The 15,388-nt window shown below is 47.8% G+C and overlaps 1 protein-coding gene across 1 annotated transcript in view; it reads right to left on the reverse strand.

Annotated features, from left to right (window-relative positions):
• Positions 1 to 1,118: 1,118 nt before the first annotated feature.
• Positions 1,119 to 15,388, reverse strand: part of GLI2 (GLI family zinc finger 2) — a 144,783-nt gene continuing 130,513 nt past the window's right edge. The window contains exons 10-13 of the mRNA XM_009327147.1: positions 12,690 to 12,854; positions 7,963 to 8,244; positions 4,537 to 4,873; positions 1,119 to 3,475 (exon numbers count right to left, since the gene is read on the reverse strand). Of these exons, the coding sequence (XP_009325422.1) occupies positions 1,119 to 3,475; positions 4,537 to 4,873; positions 7,963 to 8,244; positions 12,690 to 12,854 (3,141 nt within the window). The remainder of the gene's footprint in view (positions 3,476 to 4,536; positions 4,874 to 7,962; positions 8,245 to 12,689; positions 12,855 to 15,388) is intronic.

Below are 15,388 nucleotides of genomic sequence, written 5' to 3' on the forward strand. Positions count from 1 at the left end.
ACAGACGAACCCTGGCCAGATAAACAGCTCCCACAACACTGCCACAGTGCAGACTGGGCTGAAACAATCATAAAACTCTCTCCATCACTATCACTTTTTGTATGTGAGCACCTTAGCATGGAAAGCCCAACAGAAAGCGAAGCCGTTGCAAAGCCACACAGGGATATGGCAATGCGTGCTTCAGAAACCTGACATTAAAGATGCATGCGGGGCCCCTGCAGAAAGTCACTGTGCTCAGAGGGTGCAGTTATGCATGTGTGTCAGTCTGCACGCCGGAGCCTTCCTGCCACGGGGGATTATTTCCCAGTGATTGCTGTTCCCAGGCCTCTGCTCCACTCTGCACATGATACAAACCACATTGTAAACACATCTGATCAAAGTGTGCATTCACCTTTTACGTGTCTCATCAATGTGTCTTTCCAATGTTTTCTCAGAAACACCACTATGTTTTTATAAATGTACATTTTATATATGCTTCTGGCAATACACTATATTTGATTTTTAAAGGAAGAGAGGCCTTGGCTACTTAACATGAAAGCATGGTAAGGCACTTTGCTGAGAAGCTGTTTGGAATCAACCCTCTTTGCAAGGTACAAAGGTATTTACGGTATAAAACAATACTGCTGGCAGAGGGCTTGTTTGGAGATGTAACTAAACCCTACTCTCATCAGAGCAGAATACATAGTATGGCTTTTATTCCAATCAAAACCGCATCCTCCCGTTTCTTTCTGGGGTGGGTTGAAAATGGAATTTTTTGTGAACATAACTAATGGAAAATGATGGGGAGTGCTATTTACAGGGCTGCCGGGGAGGGAGGGTTTCATCTCTAACCACGTTCATGCAGTCTCCTAGCTTGGTGGTGATATCGTTCAGTGCTCTGGGAAACCAAGCCAAAAAATAACACTAGAGGTGCACCCTTGTGGTGCTGAACTGCCTGGATATAGTTTACATAATTCTGTACAGAGACTTTTAAAAATTTTCATTTTGAATCCCTTTAATGTATTTCATACTTATAAAAAAAATCTACTCTATTGAAACAGATTATTTTTGAAAAGCACATTCATAAAACTGCTTCACGCACAGCCCCTTGGATAGCGCTAAGGCCTTGTGCTTTACTGTTATGACATCATGTTTAGAAATTTACTCTCTTCCGCCAGCGTGGTTAGCATGGAGCTCATATCGCCTATTGCCATATTGCTTATTCCCGCGGGTATGGTGGGCAGTGTCAGAGAGTTTCGTGGAGTCGTCAGGCGAGAGGAGTTCTGGGAGAGGTTCTGCAGGATGCTGGGGCTCAGGGTTCCCGACATCAGGCTCGAATGGTCCCCATCGTCCATGATGGCATCAAAATCTATCTGGGGCGGCTCAAGACATTGCGAGTCCACCGTGCTGGACACCTGGTTCGCACCCGGGGAAGGCAGAGTGGCCGGCTTGCTGTTCAGTGCGCACTGCTGCTGTCTGACCCGGCAGTCCGCGTGATTATCAAAGCTGCTGTTCTGTTCATACATGTGGATTTGACCATAATAGTACATCAAGTTGTTTTCCCTCGTGCCGTCCACACACTGCTGGGCCGGTGCTGGCAACATGTCGCTGGTTCTTTTATGTGTGGTCTCTGCCGCCTCCTGGCCCGGGCCGATGGTGTTTGTAGGGTGGGGAGTTCTCATGTAGCCCAGCTGCTGGACGGTGCGGAGGCCTCGGGGTCTGCTGGCTGGGCTCGGCTCAGGCGGAGGACGAGGCTGGACCATGCCGGGTGGATACGCCTGCGCGGCTGAGCCCATCATGCCCTGCTGAGGCTCAAAGCTTGGCTGGTTGGAGGTCATGACAGGCTGATGAAAGGCCTCCTGAGCCATGGGGAAGTTCAGGTGGGTCGGCTGAGTTGAGTAGTTCTGCTGACTTGGTTCATGCATGACCTGGCCCAGCATTGTGCGCTCACTGTTGCTGCCGACCATTAAAGAAGGGTCTGTCGCCATGTCCATTTGCTGAGGGTGAAGGTGAGGTCCGGATTTTGCTGCCATGCTGCTACAAGAAGGAGAGATCTGATTTGGGTTGCCACTGATTGCACTGGGGCTCAGCATCTGATGAGGTTGGTTATACCCTGCGTGCAAACCCAGATCGGGGTTCATAGCGGGGCCTAGGCTCATCGGCTGCTGCCGCAGCTGCATACAGTTTAGCCTTTGCCCATCCATGCCCACATTTCTTTGCATAAAGCTCTGCTGTGTTACGTTCATACTGTTGTCCGGCAGCTGCATCTGCTGCTGGTTGTAGTTCTGGTACTGACCGAAGTTCTGCTTCTGCTGGACCACCGCTAAGTTCCCTTGCGAAAACTGCTGCTTCGACTGATTGGACATGATATCAACCGTACCCGAGCTGACTTCGTTCCATTGGACAGGCATGTTATTTTTATTCATGTCTGAGGAAGCATCAAAGCTCAAGGGACACTCTGCCATCATGGATCCCAAGTGACTCATGCTCGCCTCGGCCACTGCCATCCTGCGCTGACCAGACAAGGCTGGAGGCTGCAGCTTCCCACTTCCCTGGAAGCTCTGCATCTCGTTGCTGTACCCCATGGAAGTGCTCTCGGCTGCTGTCCCATTGCTCTGGGATTTGATGTACTGCACCACGTCATCTGGCAGCATAATGTCATCGTCTCCAACGGGCACCTCTGCCTCCCCGGACATGGCTTCCATGGCGATGTTTTCGCTGATGCTCAGCGGCCGGGGTGAGTAGGTGTGCCTGGGGAGGCTCCCGTCCGAGCGACCATAGCTCTGGAGGCTGAAATTCCTCCTGTCCGTGGGGTGTGGAGGATGGAAGGGGTTCATGCTGTTGGTGCTGTTGAAGCGGTGAACTCGTGGGAGGGCCTGGGGGTCTCCGGCAGGTCTCCTCACTGGGTCGCTTGCCCGCCTCGTGCAGTTGCCCGGCACCTCATGGGGAAATGCTGCAGCTGATGGGTAGCCATAGGTGTTACCATCGCTGCAACGCCTGGGCCCTGGTGGGAGGCGGATGGAGGGCAAGGTGGGGTCTGGTCCATCCATAAGTGAGATCCTGTTCTTCAGGGTCATCCTCTCCATGTTTGGCAGGGGAGTTGGAGGAGGGCCCCCTGTGGCAGCAGCGTACTTGGCTTTCAGCCTGTAGTGCTGAGCTGGCGTGAGGTTCAGCAGACCTGGCATCCCGCTGCACTGGCTTGCCTCACTTGACCGACGGGAGGCATCCGTTGAAATCGGGTCGTAAGAGTCGGCAGAGCTCGTGTTATTGGGACGGTGCCCAAGCTGTGAAGCCTCACTGGAAAGGTGGCTGGAGAAGTATGGAGAGATCCCTGATGATCTGCGGCTGACAGTGTAGGCGGAACTGATGGTGCTTGTCGTACTATCACGGCGCTCGTTGAGTTGGTTCAGCATTGTAACCTCATTGACGGACAGCTCCATTATTCTGGGATTAGGCAGCGTAGCAGAAGAACCGCCACTATTTTCTAGAATAGAGCCTGAGAGAAAGGTTGCAGGGAAGGAAAAGGTTCAGTTAGCTGAGAAATTCCACTTGGTAGCATTCTTGGTGCCAGAATACAGACACACAAAGCCACCCCCAAATATTTTACGTGAATGATAGTGAATTTCATTTGCTGCCAGTAAATTCAAAGCTTCATCTCCAGCTCTCTGTCCATGCACAAAGAGCAAAAAGGCTGGGGAGAGAAAATAAGAAGTCCCTGCTGCAGAGTCTTTGCAACGTGTACCCCACTGATTCTCAGCTGCTAAGAAAGTGCCTCCACATGGGCTTCTCTTAGTAGGAAGAAAGTAGGATTGGTGTGAACAGTGCCACGGGGACAGCATGTAGCTACAACCACAGCTGCTCACTGGGACAGATGCACAGCAGTCAGGGATAGGAGGCCAAGAGCCCAAAAGTTGACACTCAAAGGCTCTTCCCAGAGTAAACCAAGAAGCTCCAATATACTAAGCCCTGAGGTTTAGTACAACGCAGGCCCTATGCCTTGGGACTTCTTGGCAAAGTTAGAGGAGCACTGAAGGGATCATAAAGATGCCTTTTTCATGAATCCCCGGCCAGCGGGAAACTAGCATATGAAGCTGTAGGCAATAGCCAGGAGCTCTTGAAGTGACAAAAGGCCTGTCAGAGCAAGGTCAAGGATGAAGGGCTTGTCTGGATTGCCACTGTGCTCCAGCAATCTCCCTGGAGGCCCATCAGCCCTTGGGGAATTGTTACTGCTGGAACAAACCCAAGCAGTCTTGTGGCTGCCACTGGGACAGTGAGGACAGCTGTGGCTGGGTCCTGGGCAAAGCCAGGAACAAGAAGGACACCAACACCTCTGCCTCCTTTCTAGCTCTCTAGCACTGCGCATCTGGGGTTTTGTTGCACATCACCAGACAGCTGTGTTTACACCCAAGCTCTCCATTTTACCTGACATCTCTATCCAGCAAGGGCTGACTCAGAGGCAGTAAGAAATGATCCTCCTCCAGAACAGACTCTCAGTTATGAAACCAGAGTCAAACTCTGGAGGGTGCCTACAGGACATGGCCCAGGCCCAGGGCTTACCGTTTCCTGAGATGGGAGGCAGCTTGGTGTTTCTGGCTTGTGGAGCTGGGCTCACCCATGAGCAGGAATCCTTAACTGTCTTGAGTTTCTCTTTCTTGAGCTGTTCAAGTCGTTGCATCGTCGTCATGTGTTTCCTTAGCTGCAGGCTGACTGTCGAATTACCAGATGAGACCGTTGAGTCCACAACAGGAGCGTTGTCATCCAACGCTGTCAGATCTCCCAGACTTCCCCCGCTGTGCATGTTCATTTCTACTCCACTGTCATTGTTGTTGGTGCTGCCAAGGGGTGATGGCTCACTGCTGCATGACGACTGGCCACCAGGACTGGACTGACACATCTTGGGGAAGGAAAAGAGGAGGAGTTGGGCAGGTGGAAACATGGATGAAAAGAAACCAGGAGCCCAACATCCCCAGCAGGCTCCACATGTTTGGTCCTATCCCAGGCTCTCCCCTCTCTTGTTACCCTTCCCTGCTGCAGGATCTCAGCTCTACCAGAGGGCAGGGGCACCTTCCCTCGGGGGGGAGGGCAGGGCAGCGCCACACACTCGGAAGAACTATGGTGGCTTCAACTGGAGGATGGAGAGAAACCAAATGCTGTTCCTCCGAAAGATTAAGGACAGATGCTTCTCGAAGAAAAGCAGCATGTTACCTGGTTGTGCAAGGTATACTGCAGCAAGCACTGGCTTATCTAACATAGGATCAAGGCCTAAGTATTTCAGACACAACGTATTTCTGTCTTTAAAGTACCCTAACGTATAATTAGGTTACCTGACAAACTTCCCAGCCAGATAAAAACCTGGTTCACTGTTTGCAAACACCCACTTGCAGATAAAGCAGATAAGCACCATAAATATTTATTTTATTTACATTAGGAATTGCGTTTCACATTGAGTAGTTTATTTGCAGCAGACACTAAATGGTCTGAACTTGCTCTGAGGTAGCTGTTGCTGCTACTAGACAGGATGCCTGGCTTCTCCGCTGAGGCCCATGCTCCAGCAACTGTCAGAAAATGGGAGTGCTGAAAAGGCAATGTACTTTGCCCCAGGCCAAGGTGGGCGTGCAGGGTGATGCACTGTTTTACTTTGCCCTGTAGCAGCCCTCATGGGCAGCCCTGATCGGCTCTGATGGCCTCATTGACCTTCAACTGGGATGACAGAGAGCAATCCCAGGATTTAACGTCAAGTTGTGATGCTGGGAGAAAGATGGCAAAGGGGTGTCCTCCCCCTTTCTGCACTCAAGCAAATATCCCCTGCCCCTCCCCATCGCTCGACATGCCTCCGCCCCCACCCTGCAGCGGTTAGCTGGAGACAGGACGTCTGCAGGAGACCATGCTTTATACAGCTATTTTAATACAAAGGATTTCTTTGCTCACCTTAGTACCGACTGTCCTTAGGAAGGTAGAGTAAGGAAGGGTAGGTGGGAATAAAGAACAGGTTGTTAGGACAAAGACAGCATTAACAGAAAGGACCACGTTAGTAAAAGGAGGAAGAGGGGAGTGCAGAATACCACACAAATTGCCAACATCTCCCCCTCTCCCGTACCCTGTCTTCCCTGCCTTCCCTCTTTAGGGGCACAATAAAAACCCCTAGGAGAGACTTCCCACCTGTCTCCATGGGTTTGGGATGAAACCCAAAAAATGGGTCAAAACAAGGGGCCTTGGAGTGATGGGAACCAGTGAAGCATCTCACCCCTCCCACCACCCTGACCTTAACCAGGAAACAGGAGTTGGACGTGGGCCTGCCAGGTCAGATGCCGCCTGTTAGACGTGCACGAGCGAAGTACGCAGCGCTGGACGGGGAGAGTGGAGAAGAACATCCGACCCATGGCCCTGCCGCCAGTGAGATGGCTTGGCTGCAACCCTGGGAGCACAGAGCCCTAGGAAAACAATCCCACACCTTTGGGAGAAATGGGGTGGGGAGCAATGATTGTGTCTGTGTTTTCATAGAAAAAAACCCAACAAAACACACGGAGGAAGAGTATTGGAGAGAGGTCATTCTGTCCAGTGGTTCTCACACTCAGGTTTTGTAACCCAATACAGAGCCTCATCACAGTAAAACTGTTCCTTTAGTCAATTAGAGACACTTTGGATGTGAAAATACTCAATTCCTTCCTAACCAAAACATGCTGCTCATTAGTAATTTGTCCAAGAACACATCCCTTAACCTTTTTTAGAAAAAATTTGTAGCTCCAGGGCATGTTGTTTCGTAAGAATAACAATCTTTAAGCCTGGATTCAAATCAAGAAAATATATATTTTGGAGCTCAAAATCCTTTCAGCTCTAGTGAGAAGTCTGGGGACTATGTGAACACTCCCCTTTGCAGGTGAAGGTCTTTTCTGTTGTATCCAGCCTATACCCTGCCCCACTCTGAGCTGGTGCAACAGACCAGAACTTTGGGTATGAAGGTGAAGAGAAACATCAAAAGGCAAAAGTGACCTTGCAATGTGTTGCAATGCTCCATCTCCCCCACTAGCAGTAGTGTGCTGAGGAGCCGGTGGGCTCCCTGCATGGGGTGGAAGAGGCTTGAAGGTGTTTGGACCCACCACTGTACACACCTCATTAGCACCATCGACCACACTTTGCTTCAGCTGGTGGCCACTCACAGAGCTGTAAAGCATGATTATGGTTGACTGCAAGCCCGTACTCTGTGGGCCACAGCATTGCTCCCATGTTTCTTCCTGGTTTCATTCCCCTGCCCCATCATCCCACTACAATTTTCTGTGGCAGTTGGGAGTCGTGTGTTGAACTCATGTACTCCTGAGCAATCTGCTCTAGCTGACCTTGCTTGAGCAGGGAGGTTGGACTAGACAATCTCAAGAGGTCCCTGCCAACCCCAGCGATTCTGTGCTTCTGTGTATGGTGGACAGGACTGAGGAATTGAACTTGCTTTAAGATACCCAACAAAAATAAAACAGCTACTTTTATCCCCACTGGCTTAATCAGACAGCCCACAACAGAGTTGTGCCAGCAAAACTGCTGTGCAGCAGCAGCCTGGAAAGAAAAACAGTGAAGGGTACAGGGAGGAGGAGAAAAGGGACTGCTTAAGCCAGGACTTCTGCTTCAAGAAGTGTTCATCAATCTGTGCCCTATGGTCATTGCTCAATTTAAATTGGTGAGGTAGGTAAAGCTCATCTGACCACAACACTCTGAGTTTTACCCACTTTCACAGCACAGGGAGGCCAAGCTCAACACGGCATCACGTGGCCCCCATGACTACAAGGGCGGGAATTTGTGATGCTGAGTAGGAAGGTGCAAAATGTACTGGACTATGCCCTGACCTGCAGTTTCATCTTTGGACTTGAACTCTAGGGTGTTGGCAGGTGAAGGGCAACTGCCCAGAGAGGTAAATGGCATGCAAATGCTTCACGCCCCCATTGTGTTGGAGAAATTAGGGGCCGCATCATTTCTGCCAAGAGCAACTGCTCTTACCACAGAATTCTCCGTTTTTATCGTTTTGACTTGTAAGCAATCCTCCATGCTCCTCGTGGTGCTGTTGGCCTCGGGGCTCTCCTCTGAAACCTTGCTGCTCTGCTTGGCGCTTGCCTCATTGTCGCCATTTTCCTTGAGTGGAGGTGGCCTCGGGTGAACATCGTTGCGCTGCTTCTTTGTGACGTGGGCATCAGGCCCGTGCACGGTCTTGACGTGTTTCCTGAGGGAACTAGGGTCTGTGTACCGCTTCGTGCAGCCAGGGATTTTACAGACGTAGGGTTTCTGTTAATACAAGCAAATCTTGGGTTATATTTAGAACAAGCCCAAATATTCCAGGTACAATGTATGGGCCAAGAAAATACAATGAGCATAGTGCCTGGCAGCAGCAAAATGTGGGGCATCTGCTCCACAGGATTCTGTAAGACTGAGATCTCTAAGATGTGATATATGGGCTGCTGCTGATTCACACAGACCTGGCCAGTCATTTGATGTTGGCTAAACTCCTTGTTTTCAGTTGCTGGATTAAAAGACAGCTAAGAATTCACGAAATACTTTCCTAGTATTACTTTCCCATGTATTTGCTCGGGTGGCCACAGGAATGTTTCCTGATTAGGGATGGGAGGGAGGTGATGTAGAGAACTGGCCATAACACATTCTCTCTGCTAAGGTGGGGTCTACACCAAGAAAATGTCTGAGACCTTCTGGCTGATGGAATTCCAGCAAAACCAAGCCAGACTGGGTTCACCCTACCCAATCTATCATACCACTCCAGCACCTGTCACCTTGAAATCTGTTATTGTGCAAAACAAACCACAGGCATGCAATGTTTTTTTCAGACGATAGCACTCTAGTCCCGAATTCATGAATCATTGATTGCCACAGGAAAACAAGGCTGAAGCCATGCTTCTGAAAACAGAAGTCAGCAAACAGATACTTTTCTTCTTTTAACTGTTTTTTTATTGAGCTTCCAATTCGAAAGTGTATTAGCACTGCAGTTGTTTGAGCTGGTGCTGCTGCACTGGAAGCTCTGAATTCATCACAAGTTCCGCTTTCAGCCTCACAGCTACTTTAAGTATTTTTCTGCCAACGCACTAGGATAGGTTCATGAAAAAAAAACAGATAGATGTTGTTTGAAAGCTACCCAAAATGACCATTCCTATTCTTTTTTTAATTTGTTTTGTAATTTCATCCAGAAGGAGTATATATTCTTTGCAGAAAGCCAGCATCATCACATCAAAAACACTGAAAGTCTGTTTTTTATTCAAAAGCATGCTTCCTGACTGATCTTGGCACATCACTTGAACAAACTAAATTCTCATAACACCCCACTGAGGTAAATATTTAATATATTTTAAAGCTGGGTAAACCAAAGCACAAAAAGTAAAATAGTTTGTTTATAAATCTCATGCAACCTTTTGGATGAGGCATTATAGAAATATTATTGCTGCTGTTAAAACCTATTCTGAAGAACAGAACCCCCACCACACATGCTAAAAAACCCTACATAAAACAGTTCAAGGATTGTTTATAAAGATCCTTTAGGCCCAATAGTTCTGATTTTTCAGATTCCAGTAATTAGGGTAACATGATCACTGTTGCTTGGACAGCAGACACCCCACCTAATGAGGTACAACCATCCTCTTCATCAGGCCTCCTGCAACTGAACTGAGCACAACTGCTGTTTTGTTGGCATGCCTTCATATATCCCCTGGGTTATCCAGATTCTGACATCTAATGCAGTGTAGGCTCTAGTGAAGTCAACAATTTAGATATCTCACATGCCTCCCTCCTACTCCCATACACATACAGCATGATACTCCTTAGGGTGGGAGAACTGGAGAACTCCCTAGGCACTCAGCAGAACTGAATTTCTGCATTTTACCCTTGTTTAGCTTGAATTGGAGAAAATGTCACTCCGAGCCTTTGGCTGGCCGTGAACTCATGCCACTCTTTTGTGTATGCACTGGAGAGTGGTCATGGGATGAAAGCCCTTTTCCCAGAAGTAACTTTGAAGGTATCCCCTGAAGGGATTCAAATAGTCACTGAAAGTTTAAAATGAAATCGTGCGTGTGACATTTCAACAATCAAACAAAAGCCAGTGTGGTAATATATCCCCTGCCTTGAACTTCGGCATGTTTGGACCATACACCTACAACTTGTCACACAATGACAGAGACAAATACAGGGAACCTGGAACTTCCTCCTTAGAGGAGACATGGATGACTAACTCTGAAACTGTGGTGTATCCCAAGTAAACACTGCAAGCAGAGGAAAATATTTAGTAGGTAGCTAGGAGCCACAATAGAGTTACCAATGGGTAATGGGAAATATTCACAGCCACAAACTCCTGCATGCATCCATGTGGTTTTGTGAGACAAGGTCTCAGTGCAGTTTGCTAACCCACTGGTCATGGCCACAGCTGGTTGCAGGGCCCTTACCTGGGCCTGCTGCCCAATGCAATGAGCTTTGCCATGAGGGATGTCATCTGTTGCAAGGGATCATGTTGTATGTTCCTCAAAAAGAGGGTGTCAAATACATGGCCCAGAGAGCCATTATATGCAGCCTACAGATCTCCCACAAGTCTTGGGGCATGCTTGTGTTGCATCAAGGAGGGTTGAACAGCAGTTCAGGAGTGAGCATGATCGCAAAATGTAAGATCATGCGGCGCCATATAGTTCCCATGATAAGGCTCAGCTGGTCTGGGGTAAATCCTCCACTAGTGGCTATGCTGCTTCTGCACCTGAGAAGGCTTTGGCACCCTCCAGGAGAAGCAACAGCAAAGGATAAAATCCCTATCTGTTATCTGAGTCTTTAATTTGTGTTGTCGGATGCAGCCTGTGCCCAGTGTCAGCATATTAGATCAGGGTCCACCATGGACAAAGAGTTGGATGCCTCTGCCCTACAGCCTCACCTTCTTGCACAATGTGAACCCAAAGGAGCAGACCTTCAAGTGTGTCCAAGCTCTGCTCAGATGAAGTGAGGAGTCATCCCAGATCCAGTGCAGCTCCTGATCTGGATCACTTGGGAAACTGAACCCATCAACGAAATGACAGCCAAATCCAGCCAAAAGCCAAAATTCCACATGTAGGAACATGGGACACCAGCTGGCCCAAGAGAAAGGAAACTCTGGCCTGCCTAGGAAGGATCCTGGAAAAGCTCTAGGGATCCGAGCTCAAGTGATCTACGGGCAAAAAGTAGCTCACATACTGCTTCAGTGTGCACAAACTGGACAGAGTGAGTCTGTATCCAGCACTGACAGTTGTACCAACAGTCTTGATCCATTCACATGAGAATCCTTACGGATGGAAGAGAGATGCAAAATTGATTTAAGGACAGGAAAAAATGCTGCAGTAATGGGAATCTTCAGTGGTTTGATTGACTTATTTAGCTTATGAGAAAGAAGATGGAGAGTGACAACACTGTAGTGTTATGAGGTGGAAATAGCAACAATGAAAGGGACAGTGGGTCCAGCACTGGAGGAAGGCAGAGAAAGCATCCAGGGCTGGAAAACAAGCAATTTCTAATACCTGAAATGTAGGATTAAATCACATCTGCCTACCTTTCAGAGGAAGAAGCTTTAACAGAGAGCAAATGATGTTTTAGTCCAACACCAGTTACTGGGAATGCAGGTTGCTGAGCGGACAAGACGTTGCACGTCTTGTTGGTCCCTCTTGGCCTCAAGGTCGGTGTAGCCTCAAACCTACCCCAAGCTACCCAGTGCCAGTGCAGATATGGGTTAATTTTAACCTGTGTCCTGCTGGGGAAGTGGCTCACCGGTGAAGGACAATCCTGACATTTGGGTTCATACCCAAACCAATTCAAATAACACTGGGATTCACGTCATTCATTGGGTCCATCTCAGCATCACACAGCACAGAAGGGCGTCCTAGACTTTACGTCCTTATTCTGACTCCAACAGAATCTCTGAAACCTACAGAGCTTTGGTTATCACTGACTGATATTATGCCAGAGATAGAAATACTCCCAACAAGCCCTTTGTAGACACAGCATCGCTTTAAAAAGCTGTCATCCGTGGCAATTGTGTTCCATTCTCCAATAGTCTATATTTAACTGTTGCAAATTAGGCTACAGACTGAATTCTTCATGGCTGCAAACACTATTAGAACTTTGGAGTGTTGTTTTTTCTTCCCCTGTCAGCTAATTAGTGGTAATATAAATTTCAATCGTCGGCCGTGGTTGATTGCAACAGACCATCACATGCATTACAATAAAGGCAATTTCCTCTGCTCCCCAACTACTAATAGTGGGTCTTAATTAGCCAAGGTTAACAAAGCATTGCATTGTGCTCTATCATTGTGCATCAAACGATGGAGGGAGTATTATTTCCAGAGCATCAGGATTCAGGGTAGCTGTTATACTACTGCAAGTCTGCTCCACAGTAATATTAAATACCACATGCACAACTGTATAATCCTAATCTGTGCTATTAAAAATTATAAATTTGGAAAATGCTTGCTTTAATTTCCAAAGCCGATTAAAAAGTTTGCATACTTTAACATCTGTTTATGATTTCAAACATGGCTTTTATAAATATAAAGCTAATGTGGTCTGGCTCTCCAGCAAGATAAATCCCATTAAAAAATAAGAAAAACCTCTCATTACAGTAGGTTTCTTTTTACATGAGTCCAGCGTGTAAAGTGTATTTTTATTGTCAGCAAAATTAAAAAAAAAAGCCCTCCATTGAGCTGCGGTGAGCCCAGGCTTACCTCATTGGAATGCGTCCTGTTCTGGTGCTTGGCTCTGTCCGAGGCATTGGAAAAGGCTTTATTGCAGCCTTCGTGTTCACAGACATAGGGTTTTTCTCCAGTGTGGGACCTCAGGTGTGTCTTTAAGTTCTCCAGGCGGGAATAGGCTTTGGAGCAACCCTCAAACTAAAATAAAAAAACACAAGAAAAGTGATTAATTAACCAGAAAAATTTGATTTTCCCCCTGCCTAAAACCTTCTCATCTGTTTCTCATTCTTTCTTTTTTTCTTCCCTTTAAAGGGCTTGTGTTTTAGGGAACAACATCCACTTTGTTGAGAGAATTCGCTTCCCTAGGCAGGCTGAGAGTTTCAGCAGTGAGTCATATTTAAGGTGTTGCTCCTTGTTGGGTACCCACCTGACATTTTCAACAAAAGACTCTTTTTTCCAGCAGGGTTGAACACCCCTCCACTCCTCCTAGGGCTCTCTTAGACCCTCCTGGCATCCCTCTGCAGCTAACACACTCAGAAACGGAGGCCCTCTCCTTCCCACCCAGAGAACTGATGGCTTCTTGACAGTTTGACCAGCCTTGCAATTTCATTAGCACCAGTGCTGGAAAGACCAGACCATTCTCTAACACACAAGCAGAAATCTAGCAAGCTTTGAAGTTTCCCAAATTACAGCTTGGGTCTACTCTCAGAGGATGCTGTGGTCAGGCCATCTGACATTACCAGTTTAAAAAAACCCCAAGACTCTCAGTCTTGAAGACAGATGGATTTTTTGATGACAAAACAGGCCAGGAACCTTCCTCCTGGAAGGAAACCAGCTGCCCACACAACGAGAAGGAGCAGCTCGGGAGACATGGTGAGGCTTTGGGTGATGTAAGTCCTGCCACCCTCCACTCTGGCTGGGCTGGAGGCTTCTCCCTGCACCTGCCCTGTCTGCAGCATGGGAGGACTTAACCTCAAACCAAGGAGGCCGTCTTAAATGCTCTTTGGCGAAACAAGTGGGAACTTACAAACACTGGAAGAGGTTTTAAGAAATGCAAAGCTCCCTTCCAAATTCTAGCTAAATGCTGCACTCACTGTTCAGCTGGGAGCATTGAAAAGCCCATGCTGCACTTCCTATGCAAGCACCTTAAAACACACTTTAAATTTCAACAAGCAGCCCCTCCTGTTGTAATGTATGCAAGCCACAAGGTGTTGTATTTTAGTCAGATCACTTAAATGTGTCTACAAGTTCAGTCCAGATGTGACAGGACTTCACATTGCTATGTTTGAGGCTTGGCCAGTGAAGAAACTGGTGTCATAGCATGACAGGTCATGCCACAGCTCAGTGATTTCCCTGTGGGCAGCTGAGTGGTCCTACGAGTCCAGAGATCTGGCCCTTTTGGGCAGAGGCCAAAGGCAGCTGCACGCAATAGAAACGCTACCTGTCTCCTTGTGCTCCATGGGCATAGGATTCACCTGCACTGCTAAGGAGTGAGTCAAACATGCAGCCCGTGAAACCCACAAAGCACGTAGGCACAGGTTGATCCCATATAACATTGTTGTGATGGAGAAGAAGTAGGGTTACTTAAGCTTCCCTTTAAGGTCTAGCATAGGGATGGTGGACATAAGGCAAACTTGCTCTGCTCTCTTGAGATATCCAGATCTCTTCAAGGACAGTAGGAGCACCCTGCAAGAGCTGATTCCTTCCACAGCTTTGTCGGGGTGGGATGGATCCAGTTCCCCTTCCTCAAACAACTTTCGTTACTGCATTTGGCCCATAGAACATGCCGCAACTTTGAGGTAGCACAGTATATCCCTTTCTTCTTTTGCCCTGTGCAAACAGTCCTTTATAACTCAAGTCGCTTACGGTTATTGAAATACATCATTCCACTTGCTGGAAAACAAAGGGAACTCAGCACAAGGCAACTCATGTGTCCATTCTGGTTTTGCTGGATACTGACACAAAAATGCAGTTATTAAGAGCAAAAGTACTGAGGCCACATTTTCAAATAAGAGCTTCTCAGCAAAGCAGCCTGTGCATGTTCAAAGCAGTTGTTCCCACTCTCATGCGTGGATTTGATTATGTCGGTGGGAGTTCTGGCTGTCATCTGTTGAAATAATCCTTGACCAAATCCCAGGCTGCAATTGGGCTCATCTGTAGCTTTATGTACACCACAAACTTCTTGTCTGAAACAAATGGTGCTTTGAAAAATCACTGCGAGACTTGGACAAGGAATGCTCTGCCACAGAAGGGCACTGTTTGCAGAGCTGCCATGTATCCCAGGCAATTGGAAACTGGTGGTACTCCAGTTCAGGGAGAGTTGGTGCAACATATCGCACATGGAGGGACTGTGTTTCTCCAGGAGGCAGAGGATGACTTGAGACTCAAACACACACAGCTTTGCCATTGCTCCAGCACGACACACCGAGGCTTGAAAGAGGCAGGATTGTGCAGCGGTGCTTCTTCCTGCTCCATTACAGCACTGAACAGGACGCAGTCCCTGCTGCTTTTTGTCTTCTGAGTCCCTCTACCTGCAAGGGCAGGGCTAGACTTTCCCTCAGTGCTCACTTTGTAGCACACCGACGATCAATATTCCTTGATACTTTTAAGGAAGATTGGTAAAGCACTAGAACTGGGCAAAGTGCTTTAGAAGATTAAAACAAAGGACATGGCCCTGTGCCCCAGGGAGCTTATACTCTAAATTAAATGAACACAGGGCTGGAAGATTGATA

The sequence above is a fragment of the Pygoscelis adeliae genome, unplaced genomic scaffold, assembly GCF_000699105.1.
Source record: "Pygoscelis adeliae isolate BGI_AS28 unplaced genomic scaffold, ASM69910v1 Scaffold227, whole genome shotgun sequence".
Lineage (NCBI taxonomy): Eukaryota > Metazoa > Chordata > Aves > Sphenisciformes > Spheniscidae > Pygoscelis > Pygoscelis adeliae.